The sequence below is a fragment of the Rhinoderma darwinii genome, unplaced genomic scaffold, assembly GCF_050947455.1.
Source record: "Rhinoderma darwinii isolate aRhiDar2 unplaced genomic scaffold, aRhiDar2.hap1 Scaffold_713, whole genome shotgun sequence".
Lineage (NCBI taxonomy): Eukaryota > Metazoa > Chordata > Amphibia > Anura > Rhinodermatidae > Rhinoderma > Rhinoderma darwinii.
The window spans coordinates 26,964-49,711 of record NW_027464274.1 but is presented as its reverse complement, the minus strand read 5'-3'; the positions used below and the strand labels follow the sequence as shown (position 1 = coordinate 49,711).

Below are 22,748 nucleotides of genomic sequence, written 5' to 3'. Positions count from 1 at the left end.
CTTCAGAACTGAACTGGAACCTAAAAAAATAAATAAATGAGGCAATACTTCGCTTCTTACATTATACTGATAATGAGCCGTGCCCACTCAGAGATGACCCCAGTTTTGACCGTTTGTATAAACTGAGACCCCTATTAGACCGTCTCAGTGCCCGGTATTCCCAGCATACACCCCCGAGACGTGTATTTCTATTGATGAGTCCTTGGTAGATTCCGCCAGTACCTGCGGGGTAAGAGGGCAAGGTATGGCGTGAAGATGTATAAGCTGCGAGAGGGCATCAGGGTATACCTACAGATTTAGGATATATAAAGGGGAGGACACCAGTATTCAGCCCCCAGAATGCCCCCCCTTACTGGGAGTTAATGCAAAAATTGTGTGGGATTTGGTGCACCCCCTGCTGGATCAGGGTCACCACCTCTACCTGGATAATATTTATACCAGCGTCCCACTCTTCTACTGCCTCGCTTCCAGAAGTCCTGGGGCATGCGGCACTGCTAGAAGAAACCTGAGAGGCCTCCCTAAGACTCTGCAGGGCAAACGCTCAGAAGGGGTGAGAGCAGGGCACAATCCAGCAGCAACATATTGTGTGTCAAGTACAAGAGAGATGTCACACCAGTACCCATGTACCAGGACGAGGTACCAGTACAGAGACCCCCAAATCAGACTGCATCCTGGACTACAATAGGTACATGGGAGGGGTGGACTTGTCAGATCAAGCCCTGAAGCCCTACAGCGCCATGCGGTGTGGTATAAGAAGCCGGCCGGGCACATCATATAGATGGCATTGTACAGGGTGGGCCATTTATATGGATACACCTAAATAAAATGGGAATGGTTGGTGATATTAACTTCCTGTTTGTGGCACATTAGTATATGGGAGGGGGAAACTTTTCAGGCGGGGTGTTGACCATGGCGGCCATTTTTAAGTCAGCCATTTTGTATCCAACTTTAGTTTTTTCAATGGGAAGAGTGTCATGTGACACATCAAACTTATCGAGAATTTCACAAGAAAAACAATGGTGTGCTTGGTTTTAACGTTACTTTATTCTTTCATGAGTTATTTACAAGTTTCTGACCACTTATAAAATGTGTTCAAAGTGCTGTCCATTGTGTTGGATTGTCAATGCAACCCTCTTCTCCCACTCTTCACACACTGATAGCAACACCGCAGAAGAAATGCTAGCACAGGCTTCCAGTATCCGTAGTTTCAGTTGCTGCACATCTCGTATCTTCACAGCATAGACAATTGCCTTCAGATGACCCCAAAGATAAAAGTCTAAGGGGGTCAGATAGGGAGGCATTTCTTCTGCGGTGTTGCTATCAGTGTGTGAAGAGTGGGAGAAGAGGGTTGCATTGACAATCCAACACAATGGGCAACACTTTGAACACATTTTATAAGTGGTCAGAAACTTGTAAATAACTCATGAAAGAATAAAGTAACGTTAAAACCAAGCACACCATTGTTTTTCTTGTGAAATTCTCGATAAGTTTGATGTCACATGACCCTCTTCCCATTGAAAAAACTAAAGTTGGATACAAAATGGCTGACTTAAAAATGGCCGCCATGGTCAACACCCAGCTTGAAAAGTTTCCCCCTCCCATATACTAATGTGCCACAAACAGGAAGTTAATATCACCAACCATTCCCATTTTATTTAGGTGTATCCATATAAATGGCCCACCCTGTACAATGTGTACGTGCTACGTCGATGTGCAGGCCAGACGGGAACTTTCCTGGAATTTCAAGATGTGATTATCAAGAACCTAATCTTTAGGGACCAGGAAGGGGGGGGGGGCACCCAGTATTTCTGGAGGCGAGGCCACACGCATCGTACCAGGGCAACACTTTCCAGGAGAAGTTCCCCAAACTGGCAAGAAGGGAAAAAGTCAAAAGAGGTGCAAAGTCTGCTATAAGAGGGGGATAAGGGAGGACACAATATATCAATGTGACGCGTGTCCCGAATAACCAGAGCTCTGTATGAAAGTGTTTTAAAATGTATCATACATCCCTTGGTTTATAATTTACCCCAATTTTACTTACCCTGATGCCCTCCGCACAGCTTATCCCCCCTCGTCTTTCCCCTCTGGGCCCTGCTGTGTGCCCAGGCAGCTGATAACAGCCACATGTAGGGTATTGCCATACCCGGGAGAACCCACATTACAGTTTATGGGGTGTAGGTCTACGGTCAAAATGCTCACTACACCTCTAGATGAATGCCTTAAGGGTGTAGTTATTAAAACGGGGTCACTTCTTGCGGGTTTCAACTGTACTGGTACCTCAGGGGCTTCTGCATACCTGACTTCGCACTAGAAAATCCCCAGTAGGCCAAATGGTGGCCCTTTCCTTCTGAGCCCTCCCATGGGCCCAAACGGCAGTTTATCACCACAAATGGGGTATTGCGGCCCTCAGGACAAATTGCGCAACAGAATGGGGTATTTTGTTCCCTGTGAAAATAAGAAATTTTGATCACAAATGACATTTTATTGGAAAAAATTTCATTTTTTTAATTTCACAGCCCAATTCAAATACGTGCTGTGAAAAAACTGTGGAGTCAAAATGATAACAAAAACCATAAATGAATTCCTTGAGCGGTGCAGTTTCCAAAATGGGGTCACTATTGGGGGATTCCTACTGTTTTGACACCTCAACACCTCTTCAAACCTGGCATGCTGCCTAAAATATATTCTAATAAAAAAGAGGCCTCAAAATGCACTAGGTGCTTCCTTTCTTCTGGGGCTTGTGTTTTAGTCCACGAGCGCACTAGAGACACATGTGGGACATTTCTAAAAACTGCAGAATCTGAACAATACATATTTAGTTGTGTTTCTCTGGTAAAACCTTCTGTTACAGAAAAAAAAATTATAAAATTGAAATTCAGCAAGAAAAATAATTTGCAAATTTCACCTCCACTTTGCTTTAATTCCTGTGAAATGCCTGAAGGGTTAAAAAAACGTTCTAATTGCTGTTTTGAATACTTTGAGGGGTTTCGTTTCTAAAATGGGGTGTTTTATGGGGGTTTCTAATACATAGGCCCCACAAAGCCACTTCAGATCTGAACAGGTACCTTAAAAAAAAAGGCTTTTGAAATTTTCTTAAGAATTTGAGAAATTGCTGTTTATGTTCTAAGCCTTGTAACGTCCAAGAAAAATAAAATAATGTTCAAAAAACGATGCCAATCTAAAGTAGACATATGGGAAATGTGAACTAGTAACTATTTTTGGTGGTATAACCGTCTGTTTTACAAGCAGATGCATTTCAATTCTGAAAAATGCTATTTTTTTCAAAATTTTCTCTAAATTTTGCAATTTTTCAGTTCTAAACACTGAATATATCGACCAAATTTTACCACGAACATAAAGCCCAATGTGTCACGAGAAAACAATCTCAGAATCGCTTGTATAGGTTTAAGCGTTCCGACGTTATTACCACATAAAGTGAAATATGGCAGATTTGAAAAATGGGCTCTGAGCCTTAACCCCTTGAGTACCCAGCTCATTTTGGCCTTCAGGACCAGACCCATTTTTTCAAATCTGACATGTATCACTTTATGTGGTAATAACTCCGGAATGCTTTTACCTATCCAATTGATTCTGAGATTGTTTTCTCGTGACATATTGTACTTTAGTTTAGTGCAAAAATTTGGTCGATAAATTCATTGCTTATTTGTGAAAAACATTTAGCGAAAATATGAAGAAATTATGATTTTTCCAATTTTAAATGTATCTGCTTGTAAGACAGGCAGTTATACCACACAAAATAGTTACCAATTAACATCTCCCATATGTCTACTTTATGTTTGCATCGTTTTTTGAACATCCTTTTATTTTTCTATGACCTCACAAGGCTTAGAACTTTAGCAGCAATTTCTCATATTTTTAAGAAAATTTCAAAAAGCGATTTTTTTCAGGGACGAGTTCAGTTCTGAAGTGGTTTTGAGTGCCCTATATATTAGAAACCCCCATAAAACACCCCATTTTGAAAACTGCACCCCTCAAAGTATCCAAAACTGCATTCAGAAAGTGTTTCAACCCTTTAGGCGTTTTACAGGAATTGAAGGAAAGTAGAGCTGAAATTTTCAAATTTCATTTTTTTTTACAAAATTCATATGTAATACATTTTCTTCTGTACCACAGAAGGTTTTACCTGAGAAACGCAACTCAATATTTATTGCCCAGATTCTGCAGTTTTTAGAAATATCCCACATGTGGCCCTAGTGCGCTAATGGACTGAAACACAGGCCTCAGAAGCAAAGGAGCACCTAGTGGATTTTGGGGCCTCCTTTTTTTAGAATATATTTTAGGCACCATGTCAGGTTTGAGGAGGTCTTGTGGTGCCAAAACAGTGGAAACCCCCAAAAGTGACCACATTTTTTAAACTACACCCCTCAGGGAATTTATCTAGGGGTATAGTTATCATTTTGACCCCACAGGTATTTTGCTATATTTTCTGGAGTTAGTCTGTGAAAATGAAAATCTACTTTTTTTCTGGAAAAACGTAAAAATTTCTAATTTTTGCAAGAAATAAAGGAGAGAAGGCACCCCAACATTTGTAAAGCAATTTCTCGCGATTACGGAAATACCCCATATGTGGTAATAAACTGCTGTTTGGACCCACAGCAGGGCTCAGAAGGGAAGGACCCCCATTTGGATTTTGGAGCTCTGATTTTACTGGAATGGTTTTCAGTGCCGTGTCACGTTTGCAACGCCCGGGAGGGACCTAAACAGTGGAATCCCCCCAAAAGTGACCCCATTTTGGAAACTATACCCCTCAAGGAATTTTTCTAGTGGTATAGTTATCATTTTGACCCCACAGGTTTTTTGCTGAATTTATTGGAATTAGTCTGTGAAGATGAAAAGAGACTTTTTTTTGGAAAAAACACAGAATTTTCTAATTTTTATAAGGAATAAAGGAGAAAAAGCACCTCAACATTTGTAAAGCAATTTCTCCTGATTACGGAAATACCCCGTTATGTGGTAATAAACTGCTGTTTGGACCCATGGCAGGGCTCAGAAGGGACAGAGCACCATTTGGATTTTGCAGCTCAGATTTTGCTGAATTGGTTTCTGGGGGCCATGTCGCATTTGCAGAGTCCCTGAAGTACCAGTACAGTAGAAATTCCCCAGATGTGATCCCAATTTGGAGACTATACCCCTGAAAGAATTAAATTAGAGGTGTAGTGAGCATTTTGAGCCCTCAGGTGTTTTATAGATTTTATTAGAATTGGTCCGTGAAAATGAAAACATTTTTTTTTTCCAATAACCTGTAGCTTTAGCTCAGAATTTTTCATTTCCACAAGGAATACAGGAGAAAAGACACCCCAAAATGTGTTACACAATTTCTCCTGATTACGGAAATACCCCATATGTGGTTGTAAACGGCTATTTGGACATACGGCAAGGGTCTAAACGGAAAAAGTGCAATTTTGTTTTTGGAGTGGAGATTTTACAAAATTTGTTTTTGACGCCATGTTGCATTGCGCTGAGGTACCAGTACAGTGAAAACTCCCGAAAAGTGACCCCATTTGGAAAACTACACCCCTCAAGGAATTCATCTAGAAGTGTAGTGAGCATTTTGACCCCCAAAGGTTTTGCAGAAATTAGTGCACAGTGGATGTTGCAGATTGAAAATTGACATTTTCCACATATATGCTATTTCAGTGCCCAATGCGTTGGGCCCAGCTTGTACCACTGGAGACATACGCCCCATAAATTGTTAAGCGGTTCTCCAGAGTACGGTAATACCCCATATGTGGTCATAAACCGCTGTTTGGGCACACTGCCAGGCCCAGAAGAACCGCCATTTGGCTTTTGGAGCGCAGATTTTGCTTGGTAGTAGTTTTGTTTAGTGTCTTACTGGTGTTTCAGTTTATAATGTGGGGGCATATGTAATCTGTGCGGAGTACATACATTTTTTGCGTGACACACTGTCGTTTTTATTGGTACCATGTTTGGCTACGCGCGACTTTTTGATCACTTTTTATTCCATTTTTTTGGAAACAACGTGACCAAAAAAGGAAATTCTGCCATTGTTTTTTATGGTATTTTTTTTTACGGTGTTCACCGTGCGGGATAAATAATATGATATTTTTTTAGGTCAGGCCGATACGAACGCGGCGATACCTATTATGTCTAGTTTTTGTCTTTTTTTTCATTTTTTTTTTCTAATTATAAAGGGCTTGATCAGGGAAACAAGGCGATTATTGTTTTTATTACGTAAAACTTGTATTTATTTATTTATCTAAAACTTTTTTTTTACTTTTTTTTTACTTTTTTTTCACTTTTTATTTTACACATACTAGGGGACTGGAAGATCTGATCTTCTGATCCCCTGCACAATACACTGCACTACTTCTGTATGTACTGATGTAGTGCAGTGTATTGTAACTGTCACTTTACAACTGACAGTTGAGCCTATTACGTCCTGCCTTGGGCAGGACCTAATAGGCTCCCGTACCTGGCAACCAGGAAGCCGTTGCTAGGCTTCCTGGTTGCCATTGCAACCTTCAGAACCCCGCGATTTTTCGCGGGGGGGGGCAATGGGGTGCAGAGGGAGCCCCCTCCCTCTGTATCAATCACTTAAATGCCGCTGTCGCTATTGACAGCGGCATTTAAGGGGTTAAACTACAGCGATCGGAGAGGGCAGTGATCGCTGTAGTTGCAGTGGGATGTCGGCTGTATATTACAGCCGACATCCGATGAAGATGGAGCGAGCACAACTCCTGTGCCCGCTTCATCCTCAGGGCGTTACTATACGCCCATTTTCGGGAAGGGGTTAATAAAAATAGTGTTTTTTTTTTTACACCGCTTTCTCTGATATCCTCACTTATCTCACAGAAGTGAGGAGATCAGAGAAAGTGACAGGAGCTTTCTCCTGCAGACGACGTCACAGACGGCTGTGATTGGTCAGTCTTCAGAGACTGAGCAATCGCCGGCATTGGGGACTGCTAGCAGAGACGGTTAGCTGTCAATGACAGCTGCCGCCGCTGTTCTGTCACTATGTGATTTCACATAGTGACAGTTTATTCCTGCGCCGTAATAGTACGTCGAAGGTACGCTGGAATAAGCGGCCAGCGACGTACTATTACGTCGAAGGTACGCAAGGGGTTAAGGCCCAAACTAGGCTGCGTCCTTAAGGGGTTAATTGGAACGTCCTTAAGTAGTTTTCCTTTGATTGGGCACACCTGGCAAACTAATTATCACAAGTGTCTGAGATTGATTACAATGCAGGTAGCGCCACACAGCCCCCCCCCATGCGGGTAGCGCCACACAGCCCCCCATGCAGGTATTGCCACGCACAGGCCCCCCTTGCCGGTAGCGCCACATAGCCCCCCCCCTGTACTTCGCACCACACTGTAACAGCGCTATCCTACCGCTACCACTCTCCGCTCTGCCTGACATGACTTACCGGAGCAGGTGATGCGGCGCAGGCAGCGGCGGAGTTCCTTTTGACTAGGGTCGGTGACAGCTCGGGAGTGGACCAGTCCAGTCACCTGACCTCAGTCATCAGACCACATGCCACTGACGTGAGGTCAGGTTACGGGTTGGTTAACTGGACTGGTCCACTCCCGGGCCGTCACAGACCGCTGTCAGAACGCTGCCGCATGAACTCCTGGCTCTTCCTAACACTGATCGCTGCTGCAGGTGTCCGACATACAAGGTGCCTGTCCGCAGCAATTAGCTTCTCTGCGGCGCCCCCCCATCACTACCACCTAGTTGCGCTTGGGGCATTTGCCCCGCCTGCCCCCCCCCCTAGCTACACCCTACATAGTGATACAGCGGCAGCATATAGCGGCGCATAGTGGTTCAGGGACTGACAGAGGCACCATATGGCGGCACATAGTGATGCGGAGCGGGAAATGCAGGGACTCGTAGAAGCAAGGCCAGCCTTAGGATAGATGGCGCCCCGTGCTAAATTATTTTTCGATTCCCCACCCCCATCATGAAAAAATTCACCATGTAAAAGTATAATGCCCCCCCACACAGTAGAATGCCCTATATAGTGCCCCCCACACAGTATAATGCCCCTTTAGTGCCCCCCATACAGTATAATATATTATAACCCCTTCAAGGACACAGTATTTTGTCCCCTAATTGTGCCCATACAGTATAGTGCCCCCTGTAGTGCCCCTACACTGTATAATGTCCGCTTAGTGGCCTCCACACAGTATAATGCCCCCTTCCCCTGGCTGCCACACACAGCTCCCCCTTGTAGATAGTTCCGCCTGTAGATTGTGCCATACAGCCCAGCCCCCTGGTAGGCAGTGCTGCCCATCCTCCTTGTCCACTTTATGCACAGTGACGTCGTGGGCTTCTCCTGGAGCCGCACCACCGCGCCAGCTACGCTGTGGATGGGGATTCTGCTTCAAGCACTATGTCCCGTAGCGGAATACCCGGCCACAGGGGGATTCTGCTCCTTCACGGAGCTACAGTGGCGCTATGTACAGGAAGGGGGGTGCCATCTACGGTGGTGGGCGGGGGTTCGATCTACAAGGGGGCTTCATTAAAATCTGCAAAAAATCTCCTCCTACTCACATGCACTTTGTGTTGTGAAGAGTAGAGAAAGCACGGCCATGGTTCAGAAAAGTGTTGCGGCACCCCTGGAGGGTTCTTGGGGCACCCTGATTGGGAACCACTGGCCAAGTAGTTAGCAGAGCAGGGAGATTCCTCCCTGCTCTGCTATAGTGTTCAATAGTATCTCAACAATAGTCTCTTAAGTCTCAAAGGGAATGTGTTGCGAATTAAACTTTTTTTTTTTAAGTGTCGTTACTTATTTCTATTCTATTTAAGTTTTTTTGCTGTATTTTTTTTTTTTTTTCTTCCATATGGTGGAAAGTATTAAAAATTAAATAATTGACATGTTTTCCTATGTTGGCCACCAGGGGGAGCACTTTCCAGAATTACAGCAAGGTGAATAAGGCAAAGCAACCTGACTCACAGCTGCTGTAAATGTGGGAGGGAATCTCACACCCCCCCACCCCCCCTCACAAGCCAGGAAAAGGTGTCTTCAAATTGCTAAGCAGTGTCCGGCAGCCATTTTGGGTGTGATTCTGCAGCTGGAAGAAGCTATAGGACACACCAAACGGCTAAGCGTATGTTCACACGCTCACTAAACAAAGGGGAAACAGCTCCTGATTTTCAGCCATTTTTTAATCAAACTCGCATTTTTTAACGGCCGTTTTTGGAGCTGTTTTTTCTATAAAGTCAATGAAAAACGGCTCCAAAAACGTCCCAAGAAGCAATGTGCACTTCATTTTGGCGGGCGTCTTTTTACGTGCTGGTTTTGGAAAACAACCACGTAAAAAACGCCCTGTCGGAACAGAACGCCGTATTTCCCATTGAAACCAATGGGCAGATGCTTGTAGGCGTTCTGCTTCCGATTTTTCAGCTGAAAACATTGTGTGTGAACATACCCTTAGAATGATGAAAGTGAAGTGAATGACTTTTCAGTTGACCGGTTCACACGCCGTGTATTTGCCACGTTTTTTTTTTTTGCACTTTTTACGTGCAAAAAAAACCACATAAAAAAATGCTTGATTACACTTGATTTTGCATGTTTGGGGGGGATTTATGTGGGTATCTGTGGTGGGGGGGGGGTGCTCGCCGCTGATTCTACAAAGCTATGAAGTATCAGCGGCGCATGTGCACACTTCTCTCTGCCACACACACAAACGGGAAAAGTCTTAAAGGGGTCGTGCAGGAAAACATGGCGCCGCACCTGTCCTCAGGTCGTGTGTGGTATTACAGCTCTGTCCTATTCACTTCAATGGAGGTGAACTGCAATACCAGACACAACCTGAGGACAGGTGCGGCGCTGTGTCTCCAATCCGGACACCCCTTCTGTCCTGAGATGACCCGACGGGGGAGGCGGGTGTCAGAGCCACCCACCGCCATCACTGCAGACAGAACCACACAACTACGGCCTGAGGGCAGGGCTTGTCCTGAGTGCACTGTCTCTTGTTATGGACTGATTTACATGACAGAGCGGGATCACCGAAAACCCTGTGCACCCTCAGCCCGTCCATCCAGCCCTTTCCTGGTTATATCTGCTTCTGGGAAAGCTGGGTGACCACCATTACCCCTCCTACTGGAGTGTTTGGGGATGTGACTAATGAACCTCTCACTCCTGTAGGAGGGGTAATGGTGGTCACCCAGCTTTCCCAGACCCCTGAACGGTAAATCTCTCTAGTTGTGCTGAGACTGTTTGGGGATGTGACTAATGAACCTCTCAGTCTCAGCACCAGAGAGATTTACCGTTCAGGGGTCGGGGAAAGCTGGGTACCACACTAACAGCGGGCATATTGTTTATCACCCAGCTTTCCCAGGACAGTTACATCATGTGTCCTTTATACAAAGTCCTGCACGACTATAGGGGGCCAGTCGGGTGGGGTGGGGGCCGTCGGGGGTCACGAGAGCGAGGGTCTGTGAGAGAGAGACAGACACACCTTACCTGCAGTGCAGCTGGTCTTCATGATGGCGCCTGCTCTCTCCCTGCACACAGCTGCTCTGCTGTGTGACTCTGACCTACGTCTGCGCAGTACAGAGCCAGAGAGCAGATACAATAGACGGGAGCCGTTCATTGACTCCTATGGACTGAGCTGCCGTATTCCATCTCTGTATGTGTCGTTAATCGACACATACAGAGATGAAAAAAAATAAATGGCAGCCCCCATAGAGAAGTAAAAGTTAGAAAAATGAAACGTAAAACTTTGCAAACACACAAATAAATAAAATGTATTTTAATAACATACTAAAAGCAATATTATATATAAAAAAATAATTTCGGGACACGTTGCCTTTAAGTTTCTATTAATAGTATCTTAATAACAATCTTCAATAGTAGTTCAATAATATCAAATACTATCAAATGTGGCGTCGCTACTGCTGTAGCAGCCATAGGGGCGCCGGCCATGGGGGAGGACGGGCGGCACGGGCGCCCTCATGCCCGGTGTCGCCGCTAGCAGCCGATTTTCAACGCAACTAAGAGAAGTGCCCTCGAGGAATGGCAGCTTCTGAAACACGCAGGGGAAGGGAGCCAGCGCAGTGCCCTCTTCCACCTGCTGGAGTGCTGCACCACGGAGTATACAAATATATGCACAAGCCCATAGACTGACATTAGATGAGCGTTCAGGACCTTCACACACAACTTATCCAGGTCCTGAATACACTCGTGCCTGAGCCCTTAAATGGGATGTTCAGGATTAAAAAAACATAATTGCTTTTTTCTCCATAAATCAGCGCCACAGCTGTCCACAGGTTGTAATTGCTGTTGCAGCTCCGCTCCTTTCACTTTAATGGAATGTTGTTTTTTTTTATTATTTTTATTTCAAATGGTAAAATTTTAAGATTGATCTGTTTCCTTTGCAGGAATAGAAGATGACTGGACGAGGAAGAGCCCGAGCCCGTGGCAGAGCCCGTGTCCCGGAGCCGACCCCGGTTGGACCACCTAGACAGGTTCTTCCTCCTACACTAAATCCTTGTCGAGTCATTTAGTAACTTCTGCTGCTTTCTAGTCAAAAACAATCACATGGTACAGAGGTCCCGAACAACCCGGATCGGGAGGTATTTAGGGCGTTAGTCACCATACAGATAAATCGGGCAATTTTTGGGATAAGCGGAGTTTAGGTGGATGTGGCTATATCTGACTGTCACACCACATGAATATAAGAGCGTCTGACTCCTGCGATCTATGGGAGTCTTTTCTCCTTCAGTGGAGTCTAGTAGACTGCTCTCCCCATCTGCTGTAAGAGCGTGGGAATTAGGTTGTCAGACATCATCCCACACTATGTCTAAGGAATGAAAAGCTCTGCAGGGTCCAGCGATATTTTGCTACAGGAAAGAACATCTGACGAGCGCTTCCCACATAATGAGGTCTTTAGCCTTTATTGGGGGGGGGGGTGATAGAGAAAATTGGTTTTGTTTTAAATAAAGGAGTGTTAACAATATAGTCTATTTTGAGGCCAGACAAGCTGTTTTTTTTGATGACTTGCCTAAAATATTGGTGCCCTGCTTACGGTTCTTGGCTGTGAGTGACATCCTGGAAGACACCAGATCATTCCTATAGGCATCTGATGGAAACACTACATCTCCCACAATGCGTTACTGCTCTGTGGAGCCTTTAAGCCAGCAGAATCATTGAGCAACTTTTTTTTAATTTATGAACGGGTGGATTCGTACATTTTGTTGCCGAAATTTCTGCAATTTAAAAACCGCTGCGGTCATCGGAATAGGATTGTTTCTGCAGGTGCAAGTTCTATTCAGATGAACGGAACTGATTTTCAGTCACATAAAATTTCTGCAACAAAATCTGCTGCGTGTGAATCCACCCCAAGGCCGAATTCAGAGGACCGTAGGATTCGTCCGTGCGACAGCCATTAAAGCAACGGACGCACGTATTTCAATGGGGCCGTTCACATGGCCATTGTTTCAAAGGGCCACATGAAGGGTCCGTTGAAAAATAGAACATGTCCTATTTTCTTCTGTTGTCACGGATCCCTCCATAGACTCAAATCTATGAGGATCTGTGAAAACGAGACCCACACGGGCAACTCAGACGTTTTTCACGTCCGCGTTTGCATTAATTTGTGTGAATTTGGCCTTACAGTAATTCTCTGCTTATTACAGGTGCAGGAGGCTGCAGCCCCTAGACCTATAGACAGACCACAGCGACCACCGCAGCAATCCGTGTCTGAGCCTTTACTTGTTGGAAGAGGGCGCCAGAGAGGTCCCCCAGCTGTGGAGAGACCCCCAGCTGACGGTAACTAACTTATTGCACCGGTGTTAAAGAGAAAACATGGTTGTTGTCCCTCACCCCTATATATACCCAGATTGGTTAGGTCTTTCTATGGACCCTTGTAAGTGGCTGGAGGTGCAATGGGGGGGCGGCGGCGAAGGCTGGTACTGTTATGGGGGCACCCTGGCTGGCAGTTGTATAGGAGACGTTATTGTCTGGCACTTTTAGATACAAGTGTGTGTGAGTCCATCTCCCCGTCCTTAAGAACACCCTGCATACACCCCCTCAGAGAGCGGCTTTTTATGGTGCCAGGCCAATCCGACTTCTACGTCTGATCAGCTGAGTTCCTCACGGGAAGTCGATGCCGGCGATATAGTCATGATTTGCCCGTTTCCAGGCTCTGCTGTGAGGTCGATTTCTCTTACACCCGTGTGTATGGGGTTAGACTTGCACATAGGTCACGTTTTAATGTATATTTATCATGGCTGTAACCTTTTTCTCCTGCTTACTGTTTCCTCCTTTCAGTTCTGCAGCTTTCAGCCGGATTTCAGGACATATCACTTGGGGAACGGGGTGGCCGTCGACGTGACTTCCATGACCTTGGGGTGAACACCCGGCAGACCATAGAACATGTCCAAGCATCAAAAACTGGTAATTCTGTTCTTGAATCTTCCTCTTTGGTCAAGTTGTTTCTCGGTTATCTGTTTTTCGGAAAACTGGGTGATAATATGCCAGACATTGCATTCAGCTTTCCCAGACTCCAGAACATAAATTCTAGTGAAGTCTCCTGCAATACGTTACTGGCTCCTGACGATCCCCGTGAGAACAGCCATATTGGTTTTCATCAGTGTCTGACATGAGAGGATGACGCGTTTTATGGAGCAATTCTAAAATCTTTAAGTGGAATTTCCTTGCATATTTCCAGGTGTTTCCGGTAACACAATTCAGCTTGTGACAAACCACATCAAACTGGTCTCACGACCCCAGTGGGTCTTATACCAGTATCACATAGACTTTAGCCCTCCCATGGAGTCCAGGCGTTTGCGGACTGCCCTGCTGTACCAGCATGAAGAAACCATCGGGAGAGCACGCGCATTCGACGGGATGGTATTGTTCTTACCAAGAAGACTGAATACGGTAGATTTTTGGCACTTGATGTGGGGGCTTCTGTAAAGGGTTAATCTATTGTCACTCAAGCCCCATGCACACAACCGTAGATTTCATCTGTAATTACGGTCACATTCATTTCTATGGCCGACGGACACCTCCCCGTATATTTACGGGAAGATGTCCATGCCATAGAAAGGCCCCGCAAAAGATAGGACATGTCCTATTTTTTTTTATTTTTTTTGTATGGACCCTGCTCCCATACTTTACTTGGGTGCACAGCCTTCAAATGCGGGTGGCTGTCCACAGCCGTCAGCGGCTGGCCGTGCCTGTAATCATGGACCGTGATTACGGGCACGGTCATGTGCAGGGTGCACGTTCATATACCTTAGGCCCCCTGCACATGACTGCATTTTTCATCCATCCGTAAATACGGATCCGTAGTTATTTTTAGTCATCCGCATATATGTAACGGTGTCAGTAAATACGGTCCGTAGTGCATCCGTAATATATCTGGATTTACGGATCCGCAAAAAGATGGAAACCACAAATGATATGCAACATCTAAAAAAAAACTTGAGTCGCCTAGCAACACTTCCGTAATTAGGGATGGCTATGGGTGCACATCCGTAGCCTTCCGAAATTATGGAAGCTCCCATAGGCTTCGATAGGGAGTCCGTGCCGTAATTCCTGACAAAAAAAAGGACGTGCTCTATCATTTCTACGGAACAGACACCCATCGGTAAAAATATGTAAAGGCGTCCGTAGCTCATAGAAATGAATGGGTTTGTAATTATGGAGGAAGTCTACGGACGTGTGCACGGGGCCTCTATCTTGCACTGAGCACAAAACAGCCCAACATGCAACTCGCTGTCACCACCTTCCGAGTTCTAGGCCGATTGGTACCCAACACACGCACCCTGCTATACAGCAGACACAGGGTTAAGGTACTCTCAGAAAGGCTATTGATTCTTCAGACAAAACTCATTTTAATTAGTTGTAAGCTTTAATATAAAAAGTTCAGTGCTTACAAAAATACAAAAAGATTAGAAACTATGACGCAAAACAGACAAAATAAAAGGAAAAAATAGCCGAAAAACGTAAACACATCATTAGCGTCTCTTCTACTTCCTTGAGGTCAGGAAGGAAGGTATATGACCCCCACAATATGAACCACTTTATTGTCCAAGTCGTATTTTATGCCCTCAGTTTATTGGTCAGGTTTCCGGAGATGCCACCAGTTTTGAAGTTTGCACAGACCAGGCTTGCAGGGGGTTTCTCGCTAAGCACACTTCACAGGATAGGAGATAAATGTGTCATTGCTGGGGGCCCCATCAATCACTGGAACAGGGGTCCTGATCCCCGTTACTCCTTACTGCAGGATCACAGCGAGAAGGATTTTAAAGGGAGCAGTGGTTGCTTATGTCCGCTGCTGCTCCATTCCATGTCCATGGGGCCGGCAGAGACAGCCGCGCTTGGCTGTTTCCAAAGGCCCCATAGACATTGAATGGAAAGGCAGTTCACATGCGTGACCACCGCTCTCTTTAAAAACCTTCTCACTGATCTAGCAGATAATAGCTCTTAGGCTATGTTCACACGGCAGCCTCCGTTACGGCTGAGATTACAGAGCTGTTTTCAGGAGAAAACAGCTCCTGAATTTCAGACATAATGGCATGTGCAGGCGTTTTTCGCTGCGTCCATTACGGACGAAATTGGAGCTGTTTTTCCATGGAGTCAATGGAAAACTGCTCCAATTATGTCAAGAAGTGACAGGCACTTCTTTGACGCGGGTGTCTTTTTTTGGCCGTCGGCACAGAACATCGTAAAGCCCATTCAAATGAATGGACAGATGTTTCCCGACGCTCTGGAGCCGTATTTTCGGACGTAATTCGAGGTTAAAACGCCCGAATTACGTCCGTAAATAGGGTGTGTGAACCCAGCCTTACAGGTGACCAGGGCAGATCTAGCAGGTAATAACACTTACAGGTGACCAGGGCAGATCTAGCAGATAATAACACTTACAGGTGACAAGGACAGATCTAGCAGGTAACGACACTTACAGGTGACCAGGGCAGATCTAGCAGGTAATAACACTTACAGGTGACAAGGACAGATCTAGCAGGTAATAATAACACTTACAGGTGACCGGGGCAGATCTAGCAGGTAATAACACTTACAGGTGAGCGGAGCAGATCTAGCAGATCAGAAATGTCATGAACTGACTTGTGGTAAATGTGGCATCCTATGACCGTGTTACATGTAAAGTCACTGAGCACTTCAGTATGACACGTACTACTAGCAATGGCTGTCTATGGAGATTACATGGCTGTGTGCTGGATTTTATGCTTCTCTGCAGTGGGTATGGCTGAAACTCTTGAACTCAAAAATTAGGAGGGGTGCACATACTTTTGACTATATAGTATATATTACTACTTTTCATTACATAGGTGCTCACAGGTGCTGACGGTAATGGGGGTATTACATATCAATAACACATATGGGTCAGTTCGCTCATCTCTGGTGGTTGAGATATCGGTATGTGATGTTTTTATTCTTCTTATTATTGAAGGTTACTGAGGTGTTTAGCCAAACCCGAAATGGCGAGAACGTGAGGGTGACGATTACTCTAACGAACGAGCTCCCACCGACTTCCCCGACCTGCTTTCAGTTCTACAACATAATTTTCAAGAGGTTGGACAAATGTTAACTCCGGCTCTTTAAAGCTTTATTATATGTAGAAACTGCTGTTTTTTTTGTTGGTAGAGGCACATCACACACAGTGACCCAATCACTAATCCTTCTATCCCCGACACCCCATGGCTGTATAATCACCGGCTGTAACATGATGGAGTCATCCAGTAAATGGGATGTATGGCGGCAGGGAAGTCTAATTCTGCTGTGAATCTATCAGCAGAAAACTCGCTCCTGTACGCGTAGAGACTCCCAGGTTGTCAAACAGTCCACGGTCTGCTGACCGAGAAGCCCAGGGGAATTTGGATACTTCCGACTTCCCTGCTATATGAATATCTATAAATATACGAGGGGTAACTAAAAACTTCCTGGGCTTTAATGCAAAGTCTGTAACAAGGCCCCCGCCTACTATGTGCTATCTAGAATACGGGCGTCCTGTATGTGTCAATGGGGACTGTTCAGCCACCAGGGCTCAGATGTAACTGATAGCTTTGCACTTCTTAGGGTATGTGCACAAGGAGTGTTTTCAGCCGTTTTTCGGGCCGTAAACGTCCCGAAAAACGGCTGAAAAATCGAAGAAGAACGCCTCCAAACATCTGCCCATTGATTTCAATGGGAAAAACTGCGTTCTGTTCCGACGGGGCATTTTTTACGCGGCTGCTTTTCAAAATGGCCGCGTAAAAAAACGGCCATGAAAAAGTTCATGTCAGTTCTTGAGCCGTTTTTGGAGCCGTTTTTCATTGACTCTATAGAAAAACAGCCCCAAAAATGGCCGTAAAAAAAGTCTGAAAATCAGGAGCTTTTTTCCCTTGAAAACAGCTCCGTAATTTTAGTTTTGGATTTTGTGTGCGCACATACCGTAATATCAGGGGTGTAACTATAAGGGTATGTTCACATGGACAGAAAAAATAAAAAAAGATTTACATTCTAGTGAATTTGTGGCCATATTACAGCTCCGTACATGAGTGGTGTATTTAGGGCCAAGCTCTGGATCAGATCCCATCCTCTGAGATCAGGAAAGCCTTTCCATGACCATTTCTTGTTCAAAATGAAAGTCCTTAAAGATGCCCATGCGCCTTCGATAGCTGTCATCCGAACTCTTCTGGCCAGCAACCGCTCCTCTCAACTTCCCCATCTTCATGCACACGTGACTTGGCCGAGCTTGCATGGGTTTTTAATGGGGAGAGGGGAATAAGATGCTGCAAGACTACACTGACCCCCTTTGGCGGCAGCTTCTCTCCTGCGGGAACAATGTATTGCCCCATCATCTGCCATCAGGGGAGAGTCGGGACACCCCATACACATTAGATTGTCGACCGGTCCTGCAGAAAACGTTGGCTGTGGCAGACTGTCATTCAATGTATGTGTGGTCACCTTAAAGAGGCTCTGTCACCACATTATAAGTGGCCTATATTGTACATGATGTGATCGGCGCTGTAATGTAGATAACAGTGTTTTTTTATTTATTTAGAAAAACGATCATTTTTGACGAAGTTATGACCTATATTAATTTATGCTAATGACTGTCTTAATGGATAACTGGGTGCGTTTTACTTTTTGACCAAGTGGGCGTTGTGGAGAGGAGTGTATGACGCTGACCAATCAGTGACCAATCGGCGTCATACACTTCTCTCCATTAATTTACACGGCATATAGTGATCTTACCGGATCACTATGTGCAGCCACATATACACACACACATTAACATTACTCAAGTGTCCTGACAGTGAATAGACATCACTACCAGCTAGGACGTAATGTCTATTCAGAATCCTGATACTTCGCTAACGTTTGTGAGATTTACAGCACATCAAGCGTAATCTTGTTTTAAATGACCGTTTACAGCGTAATCTCGCGAGATTACGCTTGCCTTGCTGTAAATCTCACACAAACGTTAGCGAATTGTCAGGATTCTGAATAGACCTCACGTCCTGGCTGGAGGTAATGTCTATTCACTGACACTTGAGTAACGTTAATATGTGAGTAAGTGACTGCACATAGTGATCTAGCAAGATCACTGTGCTGTGTAAATGAATGGAGAGAAGTGTATGGCGCTGATTGGTCACTGATTGGTCAGCGTCATACACTTCTCTCCACAACGCCCACTTGGTCATATAGTAAAACACGCCCAGTTGTCTATTAAGAAAGTCATTAGCATAAAGCTAAAATAGGTCAAAACTCAAAAATTATAGTTTTTCTAAATAAAACACTGCTGTAATCTACATCACAGCGCCGATCACATCATGTACAAGATAGGCCACTTATAATGTGGTGACAGAGACTCTTTAAGGGGGAATTCTCATCTCGGACATTTAGGCATGTCCACAGGATAGACATGGCATAAATGTCCGAATAGATCCTGGTCCCACCTTTGGGATCTGCACCCATCTCTAGAATAGTCCTACCTTCTGCCACTGTCTGACGCTGTTTCGGTAACTCCCATTCATTTCTGGCTCTGGATAACCCGGCCACATTGGCAGACAGTGCTCAGGGACCAGTGGCGGAAGGTAGGACGGGGGTTGAGGGCCCTGTTCTAGAGATAGGCGAGGGTCCCAGATGTGGCGTATCCTGTGGCTATGCCATAAATGTCCAAGATGGGAATAGTCCTTTAAGACTCTGTTCACACTTTAACGGAAGCAACCACAGATTGACTGCTCCGATAACTCCCAACGGTTCCCATTGATTTACAGAGGGGTCTGTTGGGTTTTGTCGTGCTGTCTGTTGCATGCTGCACTATTCTTCATGTCAATACTCTTGGAACGGCCCACAGAATCTGAACAAAGCCAGTGTGACCAGCGGTTAAGTAGTTCAAGGGACACGCTGCACCTACTGAACTGCTTCCGCTGTATTGTGAATGTTATATTGGCCAACAAACTATGGAAGTCTCTGATCAGAAGCAGAGAACTTTGAAATTGTAAGGCCCTGTTAACACTTATTTTATTGGTGCTGTTTTTGACGTCGAAACTGTGCCAAAAAACAGCCGAAACCGCCTCCCATTGATTTCACGTGGGAGAAAGAAGCGTCATGCCCTTTCTTTAGGTTTTTCAGTCTCTGACCTCCCGTTGACATCAATGGGAGGCAGAGAAAGCGGTTTTCGCTGCATTTTTTGCCCGCGGTCGCGTCTGAAAAATGCAGCGAAAAACGTGGCAAAGAGTTCAGGCAGGTCACAATCTGCCTCAAAATTCCTGATTTTCCGCCTGCAAAAAAAACAAACCTGTGTGAACAGGGCCTAAGATGCCCCGTTCACTACACACTACAATCTGCCGCTTTGTCAGCCTATAATGGTAATAAAGAAGCTGTTCAGGGAGTCTCTGAAAAATATGTAAGTGACACATTTCCCTGAGCAGGAAAATTATGTAATGGAGACGGAAGCCACAAGCTGCCGCAATGTAGAAACCATACTGTAACAGTGACTACAAGGAGCACAGAGCCTGTACATTGTGCCGGTGTGGGGCGCATACAACACTGTGCGAGAGATGGTCAAATATTTCTGACTGGAGTTTTACTTTGAATGATCGTTTTCAAGGAGGCGATTTTAAGCCCCCGAGTTGTCCACACCCCCATTTATTTTTGGGCACCTTGCTGTAACAAACAGCCACTTGCCTTACGTTCCACTCCCACGAATCCAGTCACATCTTCTGATGAAACGACTGGATCATGATCTGGTGATGGTCATACAGCGCTCTTCCCGCTGATAGCATGTTGTATGTAATACCCCCGGGAAGGAACAATGGTTCACCTCTTCTTTTCCTCTCCACAGACTCCTGAAGATAATGAATATGAAGCAAATTGGACGCAACTTTTACAACCCAGATGATGCAACAGAAGTCCGAGCTCACCGGTAACGTAATATGTATTTGTAGGATCATGTAAATGATAACCCGGAGATCGGTGTGAGGACGCACGACGATTACAGCAGAGATTCCCATAGAACACCCTACAAATCCTTATCGCTAATGGCAACCACAAATGGAAAGTCATTATTTGCGATTAATAATGTAGAATTAAATCCGTATAGAGCACCACGCAAGTCCTTGTTAAACAAACCTAGATCCTTATCGCTAATATCAACCATCTAAGTCCCGCCATATGTTAAAACCTTTTGAGCACCAGATTCCGTCATGTTCCTCTATTTATACATTTTCTTCTATGATCTTTGTCTCACTGGTTTGGATATGGACGTCGCCTTTATTTTCCGTGTTTCACCCTCCCATCCTTTCTCCTCTCCCGTCAGACTCTCCATCTGGCCTGGATTTTCCACTTCCATCCTACAATTTGAAACCAGCATCATGTTGAGCATTGACGTCAGCCATAAAGTTCTGAGGAATGAAACCGTTCATGACGTGATGACCAATATCTATAACTCATGTGGGCCTCAGAAATTCCGGGACGTCTGCACCAAGGAACTTGTCGGCCAGATCGTACTTACCAAGTAAGAGAGAAACCTGTGACCGAGCAGCCAGCGGATCCTAATTGTTGTGTGGCTTTCACCTTCGCTGTAGTAGATTCCCCAGATCCAGTTTGACGTCTCCTCCCTGAGGTTGGATAATGTTGGGCGCTTTACTCCTGAGATCTTCTTACCCAACTATTAGGGTATGTTCACACGGCTTCTTTTCAGTCGTTTTTCGGGCCATAAACAACCGAAAAACGGCTGATAAAACGGAAGCTGAACACCTCCAAACAGCTGCCTATTGATTTCAATGGGAAAAACGTTGTTTCGTTCCGACGGGGCGTTTTTTGTTTTTTTTTACGCTGCAGTTTATACAAATGGCGCTAAAAAAACGCCCTGTAAAAAGAAGTGCATGTCCCTTTTTGAGCCGTTTTTCATTGTCTCAATAGAAAAACCGTTCCAAAAATGCCCGTAGAAAAAGAATCAAAAAACACTTGGTGCTTAATAAACTTTTCCATATAAAATTCTTAAAGGGTAACTAAACATTCAACAAACTTCTGACATGTCACAGTGACATGTCAGAAGTTTTGATCGCTGGGGGTCTGAACTGATATCACTAAAACGAATCGGCAGAATTGCTCATGTGAGCGCTGAGCCGCTTTGTTTCTGTTCGGCTTTTCTCGGAAATCCGAGTAATTGGTGTACGGGCTCAAACTTTCTATTGAGCCTGCACACCATTACATCAGCTTTCCGAGAAAAGCCGAACAGAAACAAAGCGGCTCAGCGCTCACACGAGCAATTTAGCCGCTTTGTTTTAGCGATCGGTGGGGGTCTCAGTGCTCAGACCCCCAGTGATCAAAACTTCTGACGCGTCACTATGGCATGTCAGAAGTTTGAACGTTTAGTTACCCTTTAATAGAAGTCCTTGATCTGTCGTCGTCCTCTGCAAGGGTTTTATTAATTATTTTTGGCCAGTTTTATCTGTTTCTGGGAAATCTGGGTGACAACCAAGGCGGTCGCCATTACAGCCCTCACAGGTGATGTCACCCAGCTATCCTACAGAACTGAATGAGGAATCTGCAGTTGCCCTCCCCACAATAGTGGCGCACGGTCAGCCGAAAGATGCAACACTTTATTTATTTTTTATTTTTTTAAGTGTGGATCGCCTCATAATGTGTTGCATCTTACTCCAGCGAACGGTTTATTAAGACTGGCGTATAAAACACCAGTCTCAAGAAATCTCCCCCAATGTTCACATTTCTGCAACTGTCCTATTCATCTAAATGGGGTTTGCAGAAATCCATGCACATGCAGCACAAACAACCACAGCGTGTGAATTTGCACTAAATCAGCGGCTCAACAATCCGGGTTTGATCTGTATCGGTAGCCATATTGGTTCTCACCCAGCAGCCCTACAATACTGAAGACCATGTCTGCTTTGCTGCACAGTGACCCATCCAACCACTCCCTTATTTTGATATAACTGGGTAGAAATAACTACGCATCTGCTTAGTCGGATGTTAAAACAATGTGGTTCACTTTGCGCGCTTCGTATACAGATGTAGCCATCTTTATCTTGACTGCAGCGTGATATCACAAAACAAAAGCCATTGAAAAAGTCTAGTTAAAGTTTGCCACTGTGTATTTAATGCATTAAAAGTCAAGATAACGATGGCTACATCTGTATTTGTCTTGTGTTATTCTGGGTACCTGTTTTGGAGACCTAACTGTGAAGGGTAGTCCGGGCACAGGCCTGTTTTTCATACTGATAAACCATCCACAGGATAAGTCATCAGTATATGATCAGTGGGGGTCCGACACCTGGATCCC

The 22,748-nt window shown here is 44.9% G+C and overlaps 1 protein-coding gene across 5 annotated transcripts in view; it reads left to right on the top strand.

The window, feature by feature from the left end:
• The window catches only part of PIWIL1 (piwi like RNA-mediated gene silencing 1), a 56,350-nt gene that overhangs the window by 8,211 nt on the left and 25,391 nt on the right, over positions 1-22,748 (top strand). For all 5 annotated transcript variants that reach the window (XM_075849235.1, XM_075849236.1, XM_075849239.1 and 2 more), the window contains exons 2-8: positions 11,365-11,451; positions 12,622-12,754; positions 13,256-13,381; positions 13,656-13,867; positions 16,407-16,528; positions 20,289-20,369; positions 20,763-20,960. In XM_075849235.1, the coding sequence (XP_075705350.1) occupies positions 11,374-11,451; positions 12,622-12,754; positions 13,256-13,381; positions 13,656-13,867; positions 16,407-16,528; positions 20,289-20,369; positions 20,763-20,960 (950 nt within the window). In that variant the 5' untranslated portion in view covers positions 11,365-11,373. The remainder of the gene's footprint in view (positions 1-11,364; positions 11,452-12,621; positions 12,755-13,255; positions 13,382-13,655; positions 13,868-16,406; positions 16,529-20,288; positions 20,370-20,762; positions 20,961-22,748) is intronic.